Source organism: Scylla paramamosain, chromosome 17, assembly GCF_035594125.1.
Source record: "Scylla paramamosain isolate STU-SP2022 chromosome 17, ASM3559412v1, whole genome shotgun sequence".
NCBI classification, from domain to species: Eukaryota; Metazoa; Arthropoda; class Malacostraca; order Decapoda; family Portunidae; genus Scylla; species Scylla paramamosain.
The window spans coordinates 4,836,911-4,853,800 of NC_087167.1; the positions used below are offsets into that span (position 1 = coordinate 4,836,911).

Consider the following 16,890-nt stretch of genomic DNA (forward strand, 5'->3'; position numbering starts at 1 on the left):
AAGTCGGAGACGAAGAGGATGGGGCGCAAACAAGGACGAAAGGATGCATGACAAAAGTGAAGACTGGCTATTTTTTTCATTTTTAATTTTTACTCTATCTTATCTATTTAGTTGTTTATCTATTTTACTTTATTGTATTATTTATATTTTTTTTATTTACTATTATTTTTCTTTTTTTTTCGATCCAGTAATTATGTGAGGGAGAGGTGGAGGAGGAAGGCAAAGACGACGACGACAAAGACGAAATGCAAGGGCAGGAGTTGGTGGTCCTTAAAAGGTGTGTCACGCCCCACACAGCCATTGGTGGCATTAATGTCCTATATTACGTATTTATGGTAAATTTTGATTGGCTGTCACTGAGCAATAACTGATTTCACGCATCATGGCAGCCAATCACCGCTTGTGACCATAATGCTCACCCATATAATACAAGTATGGAATTTCTGCATTGCTGCTACATTCCAAGTCCAGCCGAGGAGCTAATAAAAGCTTTGATCATGTTTGTAAATATGAAACAGTACATATGGGATAAGAATATTCATAATGACATTGTAAAATCTATTGCACACCCAACAACAGTATCTAAAACCATTATAATACATTTCCTTTCTTATATAGAATTCAGTATTCCAGCCCTTTATCAAGAGTAACTGAATCTTAAGAACATGCAAGCCAAATGATAGTCAAATGCCAACAAGTAACAAAACAGTGAAAAAAAATAAAATAAATAAAATGTTTATTGTTATTCAGGAAATGCATTCAGAATGTCAATAATGGAAGGTTGTTATGCAACTTCTTACCTGGAATGAAGACAAGATCCCCATCACTCCTGGGTTCATTACCTCAGGTACACTTGCTGCTGCAATACTTTATATGTACATCATATTAAAAGCTGCATTACAATACATAGCACATCTTTTTTTTTTATTTTGGTGCTGCATCAAAACTCTCAGGATTATGGCAATTTCAAATTTTGTGTGATCATCTTTACAAGGGTAAGTCAAAAAGTTTCCAAAATGTTGAATTATGGTCTTATTTACTAGACAAAATTATTTTTCTGGATATCCTTCATCCCACTCAATGGGCTTCTGAAGGTAGTATTTCAATCTCTGTAAGCACTTCTTTATAAAATTGTTGGGCATTTCCTTTGCACCGTGTCAACACCTTGTGTTGTGCATTACCCTGAGACTCAAACCTGATTACTTTGACATGCCCATTTAAGTTCTGGAAAAAACAAAAAATCTATATCTATACAGAGGATGATGAGCTTTCCAGTGGAATTTTCAAGGAACAAAATTTCCTTTTTTTTTTTTTTGTCAGTGCACTCATTAATTTTCATAACATATCTTCACAGCAGTTTCCTGTGATTGTTTTCTTCCATCAGTGAGAAACAATTAGAATGATTCCTTCCGACTCCCACAAAACCACTGCCACAACTTTCAGAGTTGACCTTTCCACTTTGAACTTCTTTGGTGCATTTCATTCTTTTGGTAACTATTGTTTATAATGAATTTTGCTGTCTGGATTGCACTGAAATATTCAAGTTTCATCTCCAATCATAATCCATTGAAAAATATTCTGCCTCCTTAGCTAGATGAAGATCAACTACTTGGGCACAGTGAGCTGTGGGCTTACTTAGAATTTCAATTGGGAGGGTAAATGCTGAACCATATTATGATATGTTAATTTCACTAGTGAAAGCATAAATTTTTATTTGATCTTACACCAGATTTCACACACAGGTCAGTTTCAATTTGGTTGGTCTTTCTTCTCTTGAGTTGTCTCTGATGTCATCTGTATCTCTTTACAGTGTTTCATCCAGTTACAAGGAACTACTGTAAAGAGTAAAATCTCTATAGCTATAAATTTGTTAAACTGTTGTGATGATTTTTCCTGGTTGCCATCCCAGCTTGGTAAGAAACATAAAGCTCTCATTTTGAAAGTGTTCCTTTCCATGGTGTCAAAGTTATTCTCCTTGTGAACACTTTGAAGCCTCTATGGCAAGATAGCAACACAGGAAACCTGTCTGTTTGGCCCATCAAACCTCAGGTACTTGCTATAAATTGTTTTACTGTGTAATAATTTTTCCAGGAACTTTTGACTCACCCTCATATATCATGCACTTGGCTATCAAATACTTTGAAATAATTTGAGGTTAAACTAATCCTCTTTAATAAGTGGAATTCCTAGAGATGTTCAGTGCTAAGAACCTCCTGGAGCGCCCACCATAATCCACACAGTGCGGGTGCTGGCCGCTGCATGCCGCACCACCCGCTTGTGGTCATCCAGGGCAGCTTTCAATCCTTGCAGCACCTTGGGGAGGAAATAACAAGTCCTAGGTTGTGCATTATAAATGATTTTAACATTACAACAATGTGATGGGTTTCATCATTATCACAATGCCAATAACACCATTCCATGCACTTCTGAGATGAAGAAGCTAAAAACTTTACTGCCAAAACTCACATCATCTCGATAAGGCAGGAGTGAAGTTGTGGGCAGGGTGGCCAGCGCATCCAGACATTCCAGGGCCTTTGTACGCACTGCCTGATAGCCAAAATGGACAGGAAATAAAAAGGTTGTAGTACAGGTCAGTAATATACATAGGACAAATGAGAGTTACTTTCTTTGATCCTACATTAGTAAGGTACCAATATTTAAAAATTCACTATATTTTACTCATCTTATAATCAATATTAACATGTGAAATAGTTTTCTAATCTTGCAATCTATATTACTATGAATGCTTGGTCTGTCTTTCTATCTGTCTGTCTTATGTCTTCAAAGCAATGATGTTCAATCTAACAAAAATGCTTTCCAATGGTCAATGGTCAATGGAATGGTCAATATCCTCTAACAAAATATATTGAAATAAAAAATAAATAAATAAAAAATTCTGGCTCAATCAAACACTGTCAGCAAAATATTTTAATTCAATGGGTGGAGCAAAGCAGCATTATTCTAACTGGTTTCATGCAAGTAACAATAAAGAGATGACTCAAGACAAGATAGTGAGGATAACCCGACTGCTAAGTTAATATTGAATGGGGTGTATGAGTCCACTGTAGAACAAAAGCCTCAACAAGTGGCTTTGGAATTCATGGTAAGATTACTAACTGGACTGCTATGTTTAGAGCCCTCAATTCCTCAGCTCATATCCCATTCCTTTCCTCAGCTATGTTAATAGGGGCTACAGAATAAAAGAACACAAGCCTGCATAACTCTTACCCAACCCTGAATTCAAACTTGGAACCTCCTACTTGTGAGATGAGTAAGCTGATCACTAAACCACCAGGCTACTACCAGCACTTCAATCACTGTTGTATACAAGATATTCAATATAGTGTTATTTTAAAACATCTACCTGAACTCTAATCCTACAAACTTACCATAGGCTGATTGGTTGTGAGAGACAAGAGAGCAGGAAGGAGGAAGGAGAGGTGCTGAGTTGCTGGTGCAGGGGAATGTTGAAGGAGAGAAGCCAGGGTCTCCACAACACTCTCCACTACCACCTGCCCCTCATTCTTTGTCACTCCTTGCAGCACCACTGGCAGCACCTTCACAAGACAAAGGAAGACCATTATTCTTTTGTTTTTACAGAAATACCTTTACAAACATAAATTTTTATCCACTAAAATCAATTGTACACTGAAAAGAACAATAGTTAAATTTGAATATATTTCATAAAGTCCCACCATCATCACCTTGTATGTTTTTAATACAGAACAAGGGCCTTTTCTATTGTCTGAGGGGCACTGAGTCATACCCATGCTAGCTTAGTACATCTTGGTACAAGTTACAACACTTCAGTTTCCATATTTCTTTCAGAATCTTTGTCCCCTGACTCTCAAGAATGTTAAGATACAAGTTTATCAAAAAATGGTTTACAAACTTTCAAATTAAATATCAATTTGGCATGCAATTGACTTGTTTTCATAAAAATACCACAATTACAGTAAATATACGTGTGTGGTGCTACATGTGCAACAATACATGTACAACTGTACATGAGGGGGTGATTTAGCATCAAAACAAAGCAACTGTTACTACACAAATGAATTACTGATCATAGTTTGAGATGGACTAATGCATACAATTGCTATGCAAAATAAGTAACCACATACAAGAATCAGTTTCATTTCTTACCTTATCCACATGTGGGGCAAGGATGGGTTGGGGGAGGTGAGGCATGAGAGAACAAAGAGCCACCTGGCAGCAGGTTTTCAATGATCCCTTGGAGGTAGAAAAAGTATCCACAAGGGGTCGCACCACTCCCTCAAAGAACCTCTGTCTGTGCAGGAGCCTGGAAAAAACAAAGAAGAAACTTTATTGCAAAGACAGAAAATTACCATAAAACAACTGACAGAAAGCATGTACATTAATGCCACTGTGTAAAGGAAAAAGAAAAACACTAAGAAAGTGCAAATGATTAAAAATAAATTTACTTGGCATACCAAGAAAGGTTTTGGAAGAATATCTATAGAAGCATTTCAAAAGTATGGCATATACATGTCACAGCTGAAGTTTGAGCTGGCATTGTACATTAATCTGCTTAATATCTGATATATATATATATATATATATATATATATATATATATATATATATATATATATATATATATATATATATATATATATATATATATATATATAAAGGTGCATCTCCCTCAAAAAGGTGATAGAAAAGCCACAAAGAATTTAAGACACCAGAGTGCAACATGTGGCAGTCCTTAACAACCAATATTTCTATGTTATCCCTATCCATAAATTTATCTAATCTTATATTAAAGTCCCCCCCATTAACTTGACACTAACAAGCTGATTACAAAATCTAGTTCAGTCATCTGTTTTTTTTTTTTTTTTTTATCTGAGAGACATTTAGAAAGTGTTATCCTAAAGAAAACATGAAACATTTTCTTGTTTCTAAAAAATATTTTTCATTGTTTTCCACAATATAAATGCAGTAACTACTATGTCAGTTTATTCAGGATTGGAAGGAAGGGATGACAGCATCCTCCTTTCAAAGTACAGAATATAATTGGGATTAATTTTTACGTAAAAAAATGGACTCCATTATTGACTGACTACTAGATGCAACTTTATGACAGATGGGTGTCAGTATATAATGGTTCATGTCTTTGTTAATGTTTATGAAGCATGATGCTGCTACATAGGGTCTGAAAAAGCTAAGATTTACACTCATGGCTTTGTGAAACATATCCATATCTTAATGTGATACTTGCACACCACACTCATTTTGCTTGGTGCCATAAAGTTGTTTATGTGCTGACATCAAAACAACACTGTGGTAGAGAAGGGGTCCATGGTGAAAATCCACAAAGCAGCATTCCACAGAAAATGTGAAGGACGAGAAAGCATTTATACGACGTTCATGATCTATGCAAGTCAACACAACAAGACTGCAATGAACAAGGGCAGTCACCTGGTGCGTGCATGGCAGGCAGGACTCAGAGCATAAGGGTGTTCCTTGACAACTGTTTCAAAGCTACGAGCTGTGGCCACACCAAGCTCAGGGTCCTCCAGCAGGTTCAGCAGCTGTGGGAAGACAAGAGGTAAGACAATAGGAAAGATCAGGGAGCAGAGTATGATAAAACCACTGATATGAAAAAGAATGGACATAAGAAAGGCAGGGATAAAAGTGAGTGTGACAGAAAAGGAAATTAAAAGAAGTACGTATGGTGTGAATGTAAGATGCAAAAGTAAATTCCTGAAATGGGGAAAAAAGAAAGGATAACTAAGAACATAAAAGTTCATAAAAAAACATAAGTGTTCTATTTCTGTTTCCCTGTAGCACACCTTTTTGGTCCACCACTGTTGCAGGTTAGACCCACGGACCACCAGAGCCTTGCAGGTCCAAGTTGTGACAAGAAGGGCAGCCAAGCGCTTCTCCTTGGGTTGTGCTGGGTCCAAGTCAGCCTCCACATCTGCCTGTGCCTCCTCTTCTGCCTGCGACAACTGTGAATCTGTGGATTGTTTGTATTTTCAGAAACTATTGCAAATTTTCCCATGTGAAGCCAGGCATTACAAAGGTGATATTTCCCTGGTTAATGTAAGGCTAAATAAATGCATGGATATTTGTAGTTTGTAATAAATGCAAATACATTTCCTTGTGGGTAAAACTCTACTTAAACACTTTCCCTTCACATCTTTTACCTTAGAATCTCCCACTGTATGACTCACATCTCTTCTCTATCTACTAATCTATGGTTACTCCTTTTACATACGTGTAAGCTGAAATTTAATTTCTCAATGTTTCTTAAAATGAATTCAGGTCATTACAGAGGTGGCAGGGATGAAAATCCCTTAGTGTGGTGGTTCCACTGTGATTGGATCCATTCCATGCCCAAAGAATCCTGTTAAAAGAAAATGCTACAGAAACAGGATCCCAAGAGCAAGAGACTGAATAAGAAATTTTGCATGATTTATGCTCAATCTGGACATCTATCACAGGCAAGCTATAAGTTATAATATCATGCCTCCAAGTACTAAACAGCAACAAGAAACAATTGTTGGCTGTAGGATCACTGTTCAATAACAGGACAGCACTGTGTAAAGTAATGCCACAAGTAACACATTAATCATGAGTACCTTGCATTTGCTGTCCCAGGATTTAAAATATGGCTATTGGCAAATTCTTACACATTTCTCACAACCAACCTGGTTCCAGTGGATCAGTCTTGCAGTAATAAAGAAAATACTGCTACAAGATTTGGGTTAACAGATAGAATATTAAACTTCTTGCTCAAGCATTTAAAAAAAAGAGAGTCAAATTATCCAGTCATAAGTATAACTGATTTTATGGTGTCAGCAAAAATATGGAAACTCCACTTGTCTTACTTACAATCATCACTTTCCATTAATTTTACAGCCTCTCTCTCTCTCTCTCTCTAAATAAATAAATAAATACATAAATAAATAAATAAATAAATAAATAAATAAAGAGATAGATAAATAAAAAGGAAGTTATAGACTATATAAATGTTATGACATCCTGAGTATTTAATTACAAAAGCATCACACAATAGCAACATAAGCCGATAGCAGCCACTGCAGCTCACCTTGCTGCAGCTTGTTGATGGCTGCAGCATGCAAGAGCACTGCCACCTCCCTCAGCTCTGCATCGCCAGTGGAAGCACCAAAAACTCTCACTTTCCTCAGCAGCTGCAGCACACATGTCAACTCTTCAGACAGATTCTGGGCACCTGATACTACTGCTTCCAGGGCATACAACTGTGGACCACAAATTTACTGATCTTATTTATGATATATTTACTTGTCCGCTTGTCTATCTACCTATCAATCTATCTCCATATGTACACACATACACTACTGGTAAGAAATCATGTTGTATGCTCTATGCAGTGTGGTACACCATATCAAATCAACAAAAATCTTGCAAACAAGTACTAGATCCCCACTTAATATTTTGTATATATATATATATATATATATATATATATATATATATATATATATATATATATATATATATATATATATATATATATATATATATATATATATATATACATATATATTATATATATGTAGAGAGAGAGAGAGAGAGAGAGAGAGAGAGAGAGAGAGAGAGAGAGAGAGAGAGAGAGAGAGAGAGAGAGAGAGAGAGAGAGAGAGAGAGAGAGAGAGAGAGAGAGAGAGAGAGAGAGAGAGAGAGAGAGAGAGAGAGAGAGAGAGAGAGAGAGAGAGAGAGAGAGAGAGAGAGAGAGAGAGAGAGAGAGAGAGAGAGAGAGAGAGAGAGAGAGAGAGAGAGAAAAATTGATACATGCCTAGACAGAAGTAGACAGCCAGACAGATCAATCATAACAAAGACAAAGTTGCTGTACCATGTTGGATCCACTGGGGTCAGTATAATCCAGTGGCGTGGTAAGGAGTCTCTTCATCTCTGGGGTTGAATCCGGGAGGAGTAATGTGTCAGCCCCTCCACTGTCCTCCTCAGTGCCATGCACAGCCAGGGTCACAAGATGCTGCACAAGAGCCTGAGGTGTACTGTGTGGGAGAAGAGGAAAAATGCATAAAGCATTGGAGCAAATAAACAAAAAGACAGACAAAGAAACAAACAAGCGCACATAATAACCCTGTATCTTTTTTTTTTGTGTGTGTGTTTGTATGTGTGTATGCTTGATTGAAGTGACTATAAATTATCTGTCACACTCTAAAGGACAAATAATGCTAGATATAAAAAGAGAAAAACTCTACACATGAGCATCAGAACAAGCAATTACCTTTAACCTTATGTTCAATCAACATTACATTTGCATTTAATTTATTTGTACTGCCTCAAAATATAGCAGCAGAAAATTGGAGTGACTGCAATTGTAAGATATTTTGGAAAAAATACAGATAAAGAAAAGCATGACTGAGAATTTAAATACAGCAAGGAAAAAATCATCATGGCTCAAAGTTTTCAAACTAATTGCAAATACTGTTGGGAGACTCTCTCTCTCTCTCTCTCTCTCTCTCTCTCTCTCTCTCTCTCTCTCTCTCTCTCTCTCTCTCTCTCTCACCTTTCAGAAGCAATAAGGCTGCGTAGTATGGTGGCAAGGCACAGAAGAGCTGGTGTGTGGGGTGGGTGGGAGTGCTGGATCAGCCTGATGATCATTGTCAGGATTTGCTGGGTGCCTCTCCACTCCTCCAGTAGGAACTGTTGACTCTCATTGTCCTTCAGGCTACTTTTCACCATCTGAAACACAATTAGTAATTACTTCTAGACTTACTTCTTCCTGCAGCAATCACAGAATGCCTAGGCTGCACCTTCAGGGTTATCCAAGACTTGGTAAAATAAATTTATCCATTTATGAAGGACAAGATAAAGCAAAAATATTGGCTGCTAACATCTTATAGAAAGACATTTTGTGCTGCTTCCAGGATGTCATATGATGCATCAGTGTTTAGTTTGTTATCTGTGGGAATGTTCCTTCTGATCCCTTTGTGAACTTATGGTTCTTTCCAAGTATCCCTCTATATTTTTTGTGGTCCCATTCTATTATGTGCCTAGAGGTATGGTACATGCAGAGGTATGATCTGCAGGATGATTGTACTTAATGATGCCAGACATTAATTCAAAGAAACTGGCATCAGTCATTGGTCAGCTCTATACTGGTTTGCTAGTTATTGTGTAAGAGGTCATGTTACCACATGAAACCACATACCTCACTCTGTAGAAAGTTATTCTAATCACAACTATGCACATGTCAGAAACTGAAGCCTTTTACATGAATATACTCAAAGCTGTCATAAATCTTCCAAAGTCAGCAGCCTCAAGCGAGGCATGATCCTCACCTTGGCAATAGTGGACAGGTAACAATGGAAGCATTCCAGAGGTCCATCAGTCAGCAGTGTCTGAGCACACTTCCACATTTCTGTCAACACTGGTGCTAATACAGCCTTACTGCAAGCAAGGGAGGCCAAACTCTCTAGCACTTGCACCTCACTCTCTCCCGAGGAAGGATTGGTCCCTAAAAATAGCATGAATGGAATACAAATATTTAGGTAAGTAGACACTCACATAAGTACACAAATAAGACCTGCCATTCAAAATGATCATGATGACAGTAAAGGATAAAAATACTTCTTTTTACTTTCCCTTTGTTTCACAGAAATATAAAAGATTCTCAGAGGCATTCCTAGTCCTGTATCTTGCTCTATTAATTACTTTCTAAACAGTTACTCCAGAGAAGTTTTAGCTTAATATTTTGAAACTCGAAAAAGGGAAGAAGAAAAGTCTTACTGCAGTGTGTGGATCTCTGATGTCTTACCAGTGCGTAGGGTTTCTAGCAAAGGTGGCAGAGCGTGCTTTGAGAATGACCTCAGGCTTTTGCTGCCCCAGCCTCACCAGGCACTTCTTGATGCCCTCCCTGCAGAAAATAATGCATGCACACACACATATATTAGATAGAAAAGATCTACTATAGTGAGGACAAAAAGTTGCTCTGTAAGCACATACAGGAACTGAGCAGTCTCCCAGGTGCACAACTCACTCTGCAGCTGAGAAAGCATGAGCTTTGTTCAGCAACCCTTGTCTCATTTTTTCAGCTTATCTTCTTATTTCTTTGGTTCATTTTTTAGAACATTTCCTAAGGTCAGTCATGCATTCATTTACAGCTCAGAACATACTTAATAATTTTCTCTGAACATCTGATTTCTTCATTATGAACCAAATACAACACAAACTGTGAAACTCAAAGAATGGAAATTAGATTTTGCAAGTTATATTATGAAAACAATTTTCCAAAAAATAGTTTGATATTTCAAGAACATACAACATAATGCCATGGATAAGCATTTCTACACTCACCTGAGAGAGGGAGAGGAGGAAGGGTCCAAAAGAAGGGCAGTGAGCTCCTGTGCAGCTTGCTGGAGGTGGGAGGAGGGCAGAGCAGGGAAGACAGGAGGCAGGGAGGCGAGGGTGGCAGTCTGTACCTGTGGCCCCTCATCACTCGAGAGGCCATGGTGGAAAGCTTCCCACACTGGTCCTGCCAGCTGACTCAGGTGTCCATCTTCTGTAAGGAAATGCAAGGTGAGGCAGTGAAAAAAAAGAATCAGTAAAAAAAAAAGCATGCAATAAGGCAAGATTTTAAATGATGAACATCACACACACACACACACACACACACACACACACACACACACACACACACACACACACAACACACACACACAATAAATACACAAATGAGCAAAAGATGTTAATGAAGGGAGGTGTGTGCCTCACTGACCAAGCAACAAGTGGGGATGCTTGGTAGCTGCCTCAAGCACCATGGCCAGGGATGATATTGTGTTTTGATGGGCAAGTGCTGTTCCATCACTCTTCAAACACTGGCTGGCCAACTGTGGCACCACCTGAGAAGAGACAGGGCAACTGCATCAGCACTTCTGCAGGGGTGTGACATATTACACACATAAGGCTTGCATTTCATGTTAGACTTTTCCATTCCTGGACTGGGGTTAAAGGATATGACAGTAAGCAAACTTTCCACTTGAGAGAGAGAGAGAGAGAGAGAGAGAGAGAGAGAGGGAGAGAGAGAGAGAGTGAGAGAGAGAGAGAGAGAGAGAGAGAGAGAGAGAGAGTGAGAGAGAGAGAGAGAGAGAGAGAGAGAGAGAGAGAGAGAGAGAGAGAAGGAGAGAGAGAGATGAGAGAGAGAGAGAGAGAGAGAGAGAGAGAGAGAGAGAGAGAGAGAGAGAGAGAGAGAGAGAGAGAGAGAGAGAGAGAGAGGGAGAGAGAGAGAGAGAGAGAGGGAGAGAGAGAGAGAGAGAGAGAGAGAGAGAGAGAGAGAGAGAGAGAGGATGATATCTCCTTGAGAAGGAAGAAGCTCACTGGGTCAAAGCAAGGAGGCAAGGGAGAAGCATAGAGAGAAAGGGATTTTGATATAACTGACCAGTGATCAAGAAGCTCACTGGGTCAAAGCAAGGAGGCAAGGGAGAAGCATAGAGAGAAAGGGATTTTGATATAACTGACCAGTGATCAAGAAGAAAATGTAAAAAGAATAAAGAATTAGTTAAACTCAGCCTTGCAACTCCAGATCCTTACTGTTGTGAGTGTACCTGCAAAAAATACATACAAAACATTCAAACTCACCTTGCTAGTAATAGTAGCTGCAGGCCCTGGGGCAGCCACCACCAGGGCCACCAACAGGCGGGTACTTGGCCACATGAGTCTTTGTTCAGGTGCTCTCAGGTGGCACTCACATTCTGGAGAGGCACAGACAGACAAGAAATATCACCAGCTATTTGTTAGGCACTATTATGTTTCAGTTTTATAATCATCAGTGATCCCTATTGTCATCTATCACCTCTGATGTTCACTGTATTGATAATTATAAAATTGAAACAACAGTACCTGATATATCAGTAGTTCAGAGATGGTGCCAACAGATGACTTTGTGTCAATGAAAGCATTGTGGTGTAGAATGGAAAACAGGCAAGTGATGACAAAGATTATTCCATTACTACAAGCCTCTCTAATGCTTGAGCTAAAAAGAAGGATCTATACCAGTTACTATATCTAAAATCATAATCTGAAAATGCATAAAAGAAAACAGACAGAATACTACATGCTGAAATAAGAAGGATCTGACAAGTGTGAGACAGGATAATAGACCACATGGAAGGATAAAGAAAGACATTAGATAAGAGGGCTAATAATACTGATAAACTCTAAAATATGATGCAAAAGTACAAACATTAAAAGGCATGAGGCAGAACTGCAAAAAAATGGTTAAAGAGGCAGAACTGCAAAACAATGGTTAAATAAAGAGAAAAGAAACAAAATAGTATGAATGATTGACTTACTGGTACTGCAAGAATGGGGTCACTGCAACAATGGCAACACAGTACTAAAGAAAAAAAGGAACAAAAAGACATACCAGCAACGGCAGCTTCAATAAGTGTGGCAGCAGCAGCCCGGGAGGCAGCAGTGGTGAGTCCCACCTCCAGGACATGCACCACAGCAGTGAGGGCTGAGAGGGCAGCCTCTTCCACATCCTTGTTTGCCCCATCCATGACCTCCCGGCGCAGGCTGCCCCACAGGGGACGGGTGTGGGGGTGGACGTCCTCAGCACCGTACACTTCACAGCAGGCCACCTGATGAGGCAAAATATATCAGGCAAAGTCAGGCATTTACACTGCTGCATCTGTCATGTATCCACACGCATACTGATAGGTTAAAAAAAAGTTGGAATGAATTCTTATATAACACAAACAGTAATCACTTAAATTTCATGATTTGTTTGGCAGATTCAAAGCTGGCAATAAGTTCAAAGTGTCAAATCCTGTGGATAAATGATCAAGCTCTCCTCACCAACAATTACTATTGCAGTCTCTTTGTAAATATTTGTTACAAGCTGTAAGCTCTAAAATATTTTTTCAATTGTTATGCAAGTGCATCTGCTGGAACTGAACTAAGCTCAACTAGAGGTACGTTCATTTGTGGAAAGTAGTCACAGATGTCAAGATGATAAGGTAATCTTGTCTTGAGCATGTTGAGTATCCCCATGCTGTTCCAACATGACATAGCTATATCCTTATTTTCTGGAGACCTGTTGTGAGCAACAAAGAAATTCTTGTCACCATATTCATGGTGGCCCTTGTTGTGGAGAGCTGTGGTGTGAGGTGGCAGTTGGTGTGAGTTTTTCTGGCTTCAGCTCTGAGACACTGAGATGTTTCATACCAACCAATCATAAACATGGAAACTGACTGCACCACTTTGTTATCTACACATGTAATATTTTCTGATGTGTACTGACTGTACATACAAACTCACTTACCAGGGTGTGGAGGGAATCCAGCTTGGCAGAGGTGAGATCTGAGTCAAGTTTTTCCTGGAGAAGAGGCAGACAGTAGGGGGCAAACAGTGGTGTGGAAGCAAGCACCCTACGCAGCCCCAATACAAGGTCCTCCACTTGAATGGCATAAGGATCACCTCGGGGCTGCAATGTGAGTTAGATATTTCCATAAATTACCAACAATGAATAGTACTGTGAAAGCTTATGAATTATTTTCTCAGGAAAATATTTCTCAGCAAAGGGAATGAATCCTTGGTATTTATTTTTTTTTTAACTAAGAACAACCACAGACATTTTTTTTATTAATAATTTTATATATGAGATTTTGTAACAAACTGATGATTAATGAAGTTACTAGATCAGTTCTACATTAGTGTAATAACCTGCTACCCCCCAAAGTGAAGCCACAGCAAAACACTCCACATTTCACCAAGACTCACTGGAACAAACTCAATGGGGAAGTACGCTGCCACCACCTCAAACAGCTCCTCCACGAAGGGCTGAAGGGTCAGGCCACTCTGTATTAGTGCCGTGACCAGGGAGAACACCACCAGCAGGTTACGTGGGTCACTTTCCCCTTCTATGGCAGCAACCAGGCCCGGCAACAGGGACAGGCCCAGTTCCTTGAGTGCTGTGAGTTAGGAAAATGTTCAGTATTATATTAGTGATAACAATACTACTAGCAGAGGTACTCAGCACTGGCAAGGTGAGATAAACTTTACGAGTCCAGATTTAGCTTTCAAGTACCTCACAACTTAATGGATAGAAAATCTAGCAATGTGCCAAAAATCAACTCTGAAGGTCAGGCACACAGGATCATATTCTGAAATACTTCTGATCACACTTCAAGTACTTTCAAAAGGATCTAGTTGAAGTGACATGGGTTTTTAAGGGTGTTTTTTATGGTTCTAGGGACAAATTTCGTAAGAAGATTTCTATATTAACAGGAGCACCTTCTTGAGAACCTGTCTAATAATCTCTGTGGCCTTTGAAAATAATCATAGTGAGAGGGCAAAGTGTTTCTGAATATGGGTTATGGTATGATGCTCTACCATATTTCTCAGGATGAAACAGCCTTTTATTCTTTCAAAATCAATGTTTAAGGGATCTCTCAGTTGTAAATGTGTCACACTTATCACTATTCCACTGAGCTGCAATAATAATAATAATAATAATAATAATAATAGTAATAATAATAATAATAATAATAATAATAATAATAATAATAATAATAATAATAATAATAATAATAATGACAATAACTATAATAACAGCAATAGTGTTGTAATAAAAAAATAGTATGCAACAATAGCAATACTGGTCATCACACTTACCACTTGCCCTGTTACAGAGGCAGTATTTGAGGAAGGAGTACACAGTCCTTCGATCAGAGACCGTGTGGGACTGCACTTGCACCTCCCTGAAGATGCCCTCCACCAGGCTCTGCACCTCAGCATCTCTCAGCTTCTCCTGTTTCACCTTAAGGACAGGATGAGAAGGATGGAACACCAGCCATTTACAACTTAATTCCTAACTTATACTATATTCACTCTGCTCCATTCCAACCACACTGCACCACCTATATCTCTCCAGATTAATCAATCTCAACAAACTGGCCTAACACAAAATGTATAGTGTTGCAACCTACATGTTTAGATTGCTAGAAGTTGATGTATCTAAGTATCTATCTACATTTTAATCAATCCAAGAATTCACTCCAGGGGATGACTGCACCAGAGGACACTCCATGTATTCCTGATCTTGCATTTCCTCCTTGAATGCTTTAATCCTCTCATTTTCCCTCATTCCCTTCTCTCAGATGGTACTATAACACTATCTTTTTAATTTCTGGGATTCCAATGCATATTTGTGTGATAACAAATGTCCCTTCAGACTTCTGACTGACTTCATAGTACAGTATAAAGTCCCAGCTGATGCTCCCATATATTTCTGTTTACACCTTCCCCTCCCCAAGACTGACCAGGGCCAGGCAGCTGAGAAACACCGCAGGCTGAACAGTGTGGTGGTCCCGCAGACGATCCACCAGGAAGGCTGTCATGAAGGAGGCTTCAGCTGGATTGAGGTAAGCTGGAGGGAGCTCCCCTAGGACACCAGCCAGGAACTGAGTGCCCACCTCTCGCTCACGTGGCCTCTCATGGGTCAGGCTGGGACCCAGGGCCTCCACCACTTCCTGCAGTGTCACCTCCCTTCCACATACTCCTGCAGGGTATAGACAAAATGAAGATCAGGGAGATAATAGTTAAATGCATTAAGAATGGCTCCAGAGGTGGGTGCAAAACTACAACTGTTGTAAGTGTAAGAATGGGTGGGGTGATAAATCTAAAGGTGGTATAAGATGAGATGAGATAGTTAATGCAGTTTATTAGAGCATGTGTCAGATAGGTACAACAAATAATGAGTTTCATGATAGTGAGTTTGTGGCACCAAATGATCGCAATGTTGTGGTGCCTTAAATTTTTAAATCAATCAATCAATCATAAAGTTGATGATAATCTTACTGAAATTGAATCCTTAAAACACAACTATTTTTTTTTTTTTAATGTGGTGTAGTTTTATTAAATTTCTCAGAGTGATTGAAAGTTGATTTGATAACATGGCACAATGCATCTGAATGGATGAGATGATTTTGACATTTAATTGATTTAAATTACATTTTACAAGTTCAGTTGATTCATGTGCTTTCATTTTCAAGCAACGGAAACATAGCCAGCTAATTTCAGTTCTTCCACTATCCTCCAAAAACATAACAGATGACAGCCCACCCATTTTTTTCTCATATATCATATAAATATCTCTTTTGCAATTTTCTTTCTATGTTGTAATCTAATCTAATCAAATCTAATCAAAACTTATCTTATCTTACATTGTACAGTCACTGTCTACAACCACTGGTGTTCAAAACATGTTAAGCAAAAAAATAACATGATTTATTATTACCAAGCATTTGTTTTTTTCTCAGAAAGATTAGCCAATGGTTGGAATAAGCTACCAAAGTAAAATAGCTAACAGCAACACAAGATAACCCACACTAAGTCCAGAATAATTGAGGAAATGTTAACGGAAAATTTCAGATCTGAATTAATGGACTAGTGAATATACGAAGGATAATCAGTAGTGACAAATTAAGAGAACAAGATATACAGACACACATACAATAGTATTCCAAGATACTCAATATTTTCTATTGATAACAGTAAGACAGTGATCCTGCTTCATAAGTTCCCGCACCATGCTTAAAAACTGCATAACGTTAGCGTCTACTGTTTGGACAGGTGAGACACACGTGAAGAGGCAACGTCAACACGCCTGCACACCCTGACCCCTACAACATATGACTCACACACGGTAAGACAGCATTCACGAGAGTCTCTCCTCACCTGGGGCAATATCACGGACAAGGGAATCAACATCCTCGGAGGATTCTGGAAGACTTTTCAGCCTCTGGAGGAGAAAACTGGCGGGGGCCATGATGACTACGAACCTAACAATATTTACATAATTTATAATTGAAACAAGATTGAAATTCTATTTACCCATATTTTGCA

General features: G+C 38.8%; 1 protein-coding gene across 2 annotated transcripts; it reads right to left on the bottom strand.

Moving 5' to 3' along the window:
* Positions 1 to 544: 544 nt before the first annotated feature.
* On the bottom strand, positions 545 to 16,875 carry LOC135108355 (MMS19 nucleotide excision repair protein homolog). Of its 2 annotated transcripts, none has more exons than XM_064019263.1 (11): positions 9,800 to 9,898; positions 9,324 to 9,499; positions 8,549 to 8,724; positions 7,868 to 8,030; positions 7,082 to 7,253; positions 5,820 to 5,986; positions 5,446 to 5,558; positions 4,147 to 4,303; positions 3,390 to 3,557; positions 2,467 to 2,547; positions 545 to 2,313 (listed from the first exon to the last, which is right to left on the bottom strand). In XM_064019263.1, exons 2-11 carry the CDS (start codon positions 9,399 to 9,401, stop codon positions 2,203 to 2,205), a joined length of 1,386 nt encoding a protein of 461 aa, XP_063875333.1. In that variant the 5' UTR covers positions 9,402 to 9,499; positions 9,800 to 9,898; the 3' UTR covers positions 545 to 2,202. The 2 variants fall into 2 exon arrangements, with proteins under 2 accessions (XP_063875333.1, XP_063875332.1); XM_064019262.1 differs by lacking the exons at positions 545 to 2,313; positions 2,467 to 2,547; positions 3,390 to 3,557; ... (4 more) ...; positions 7,868 to 8,030; positions 8,549 to 8,724 and adding exons at positions 10,339 to 10,543; positions 10,760 to 10,883; positions 11,620 to 11,732; ... (4 more) ...; positions 15,306 to 15,544; positions 16,723 to 16,875 and having other exon boundaries at positions 9,330 to 9,499.
* Between the last annotated feature and the right edge of the window lie 15 nt (positions 16,876 to 16,890).

What these genes read in the sequence shown, in the direction of transcription:
- LOC135108355 (XM_064019262.1), bottom strand. Translation starts at nt 16,813, where the DNA reads ATGGCCCCCGCCAGTTTTCTCCTCCAGAGGCTGAAAAGTCTTCCAGAA. An exon ending in TTCTCAGCTGCCTGGCCCTG is followed by an intron (nt 14,804 to 15,305) that starts GTCAGTCTTGGG and finishes CCTGTCCTTAAG; the next exon opens with GTGAAACAGGAGAAGCTGAG. An exon ending in TATTGAAGCTGCCGTTGCTG is followed by an intron (nt 11,733 to 12,406) that starts GTATGTCTTTTT and finishes GTGCCTCTCCAG; the next exon opens with AATGTGAGTGCCACCTGAGA.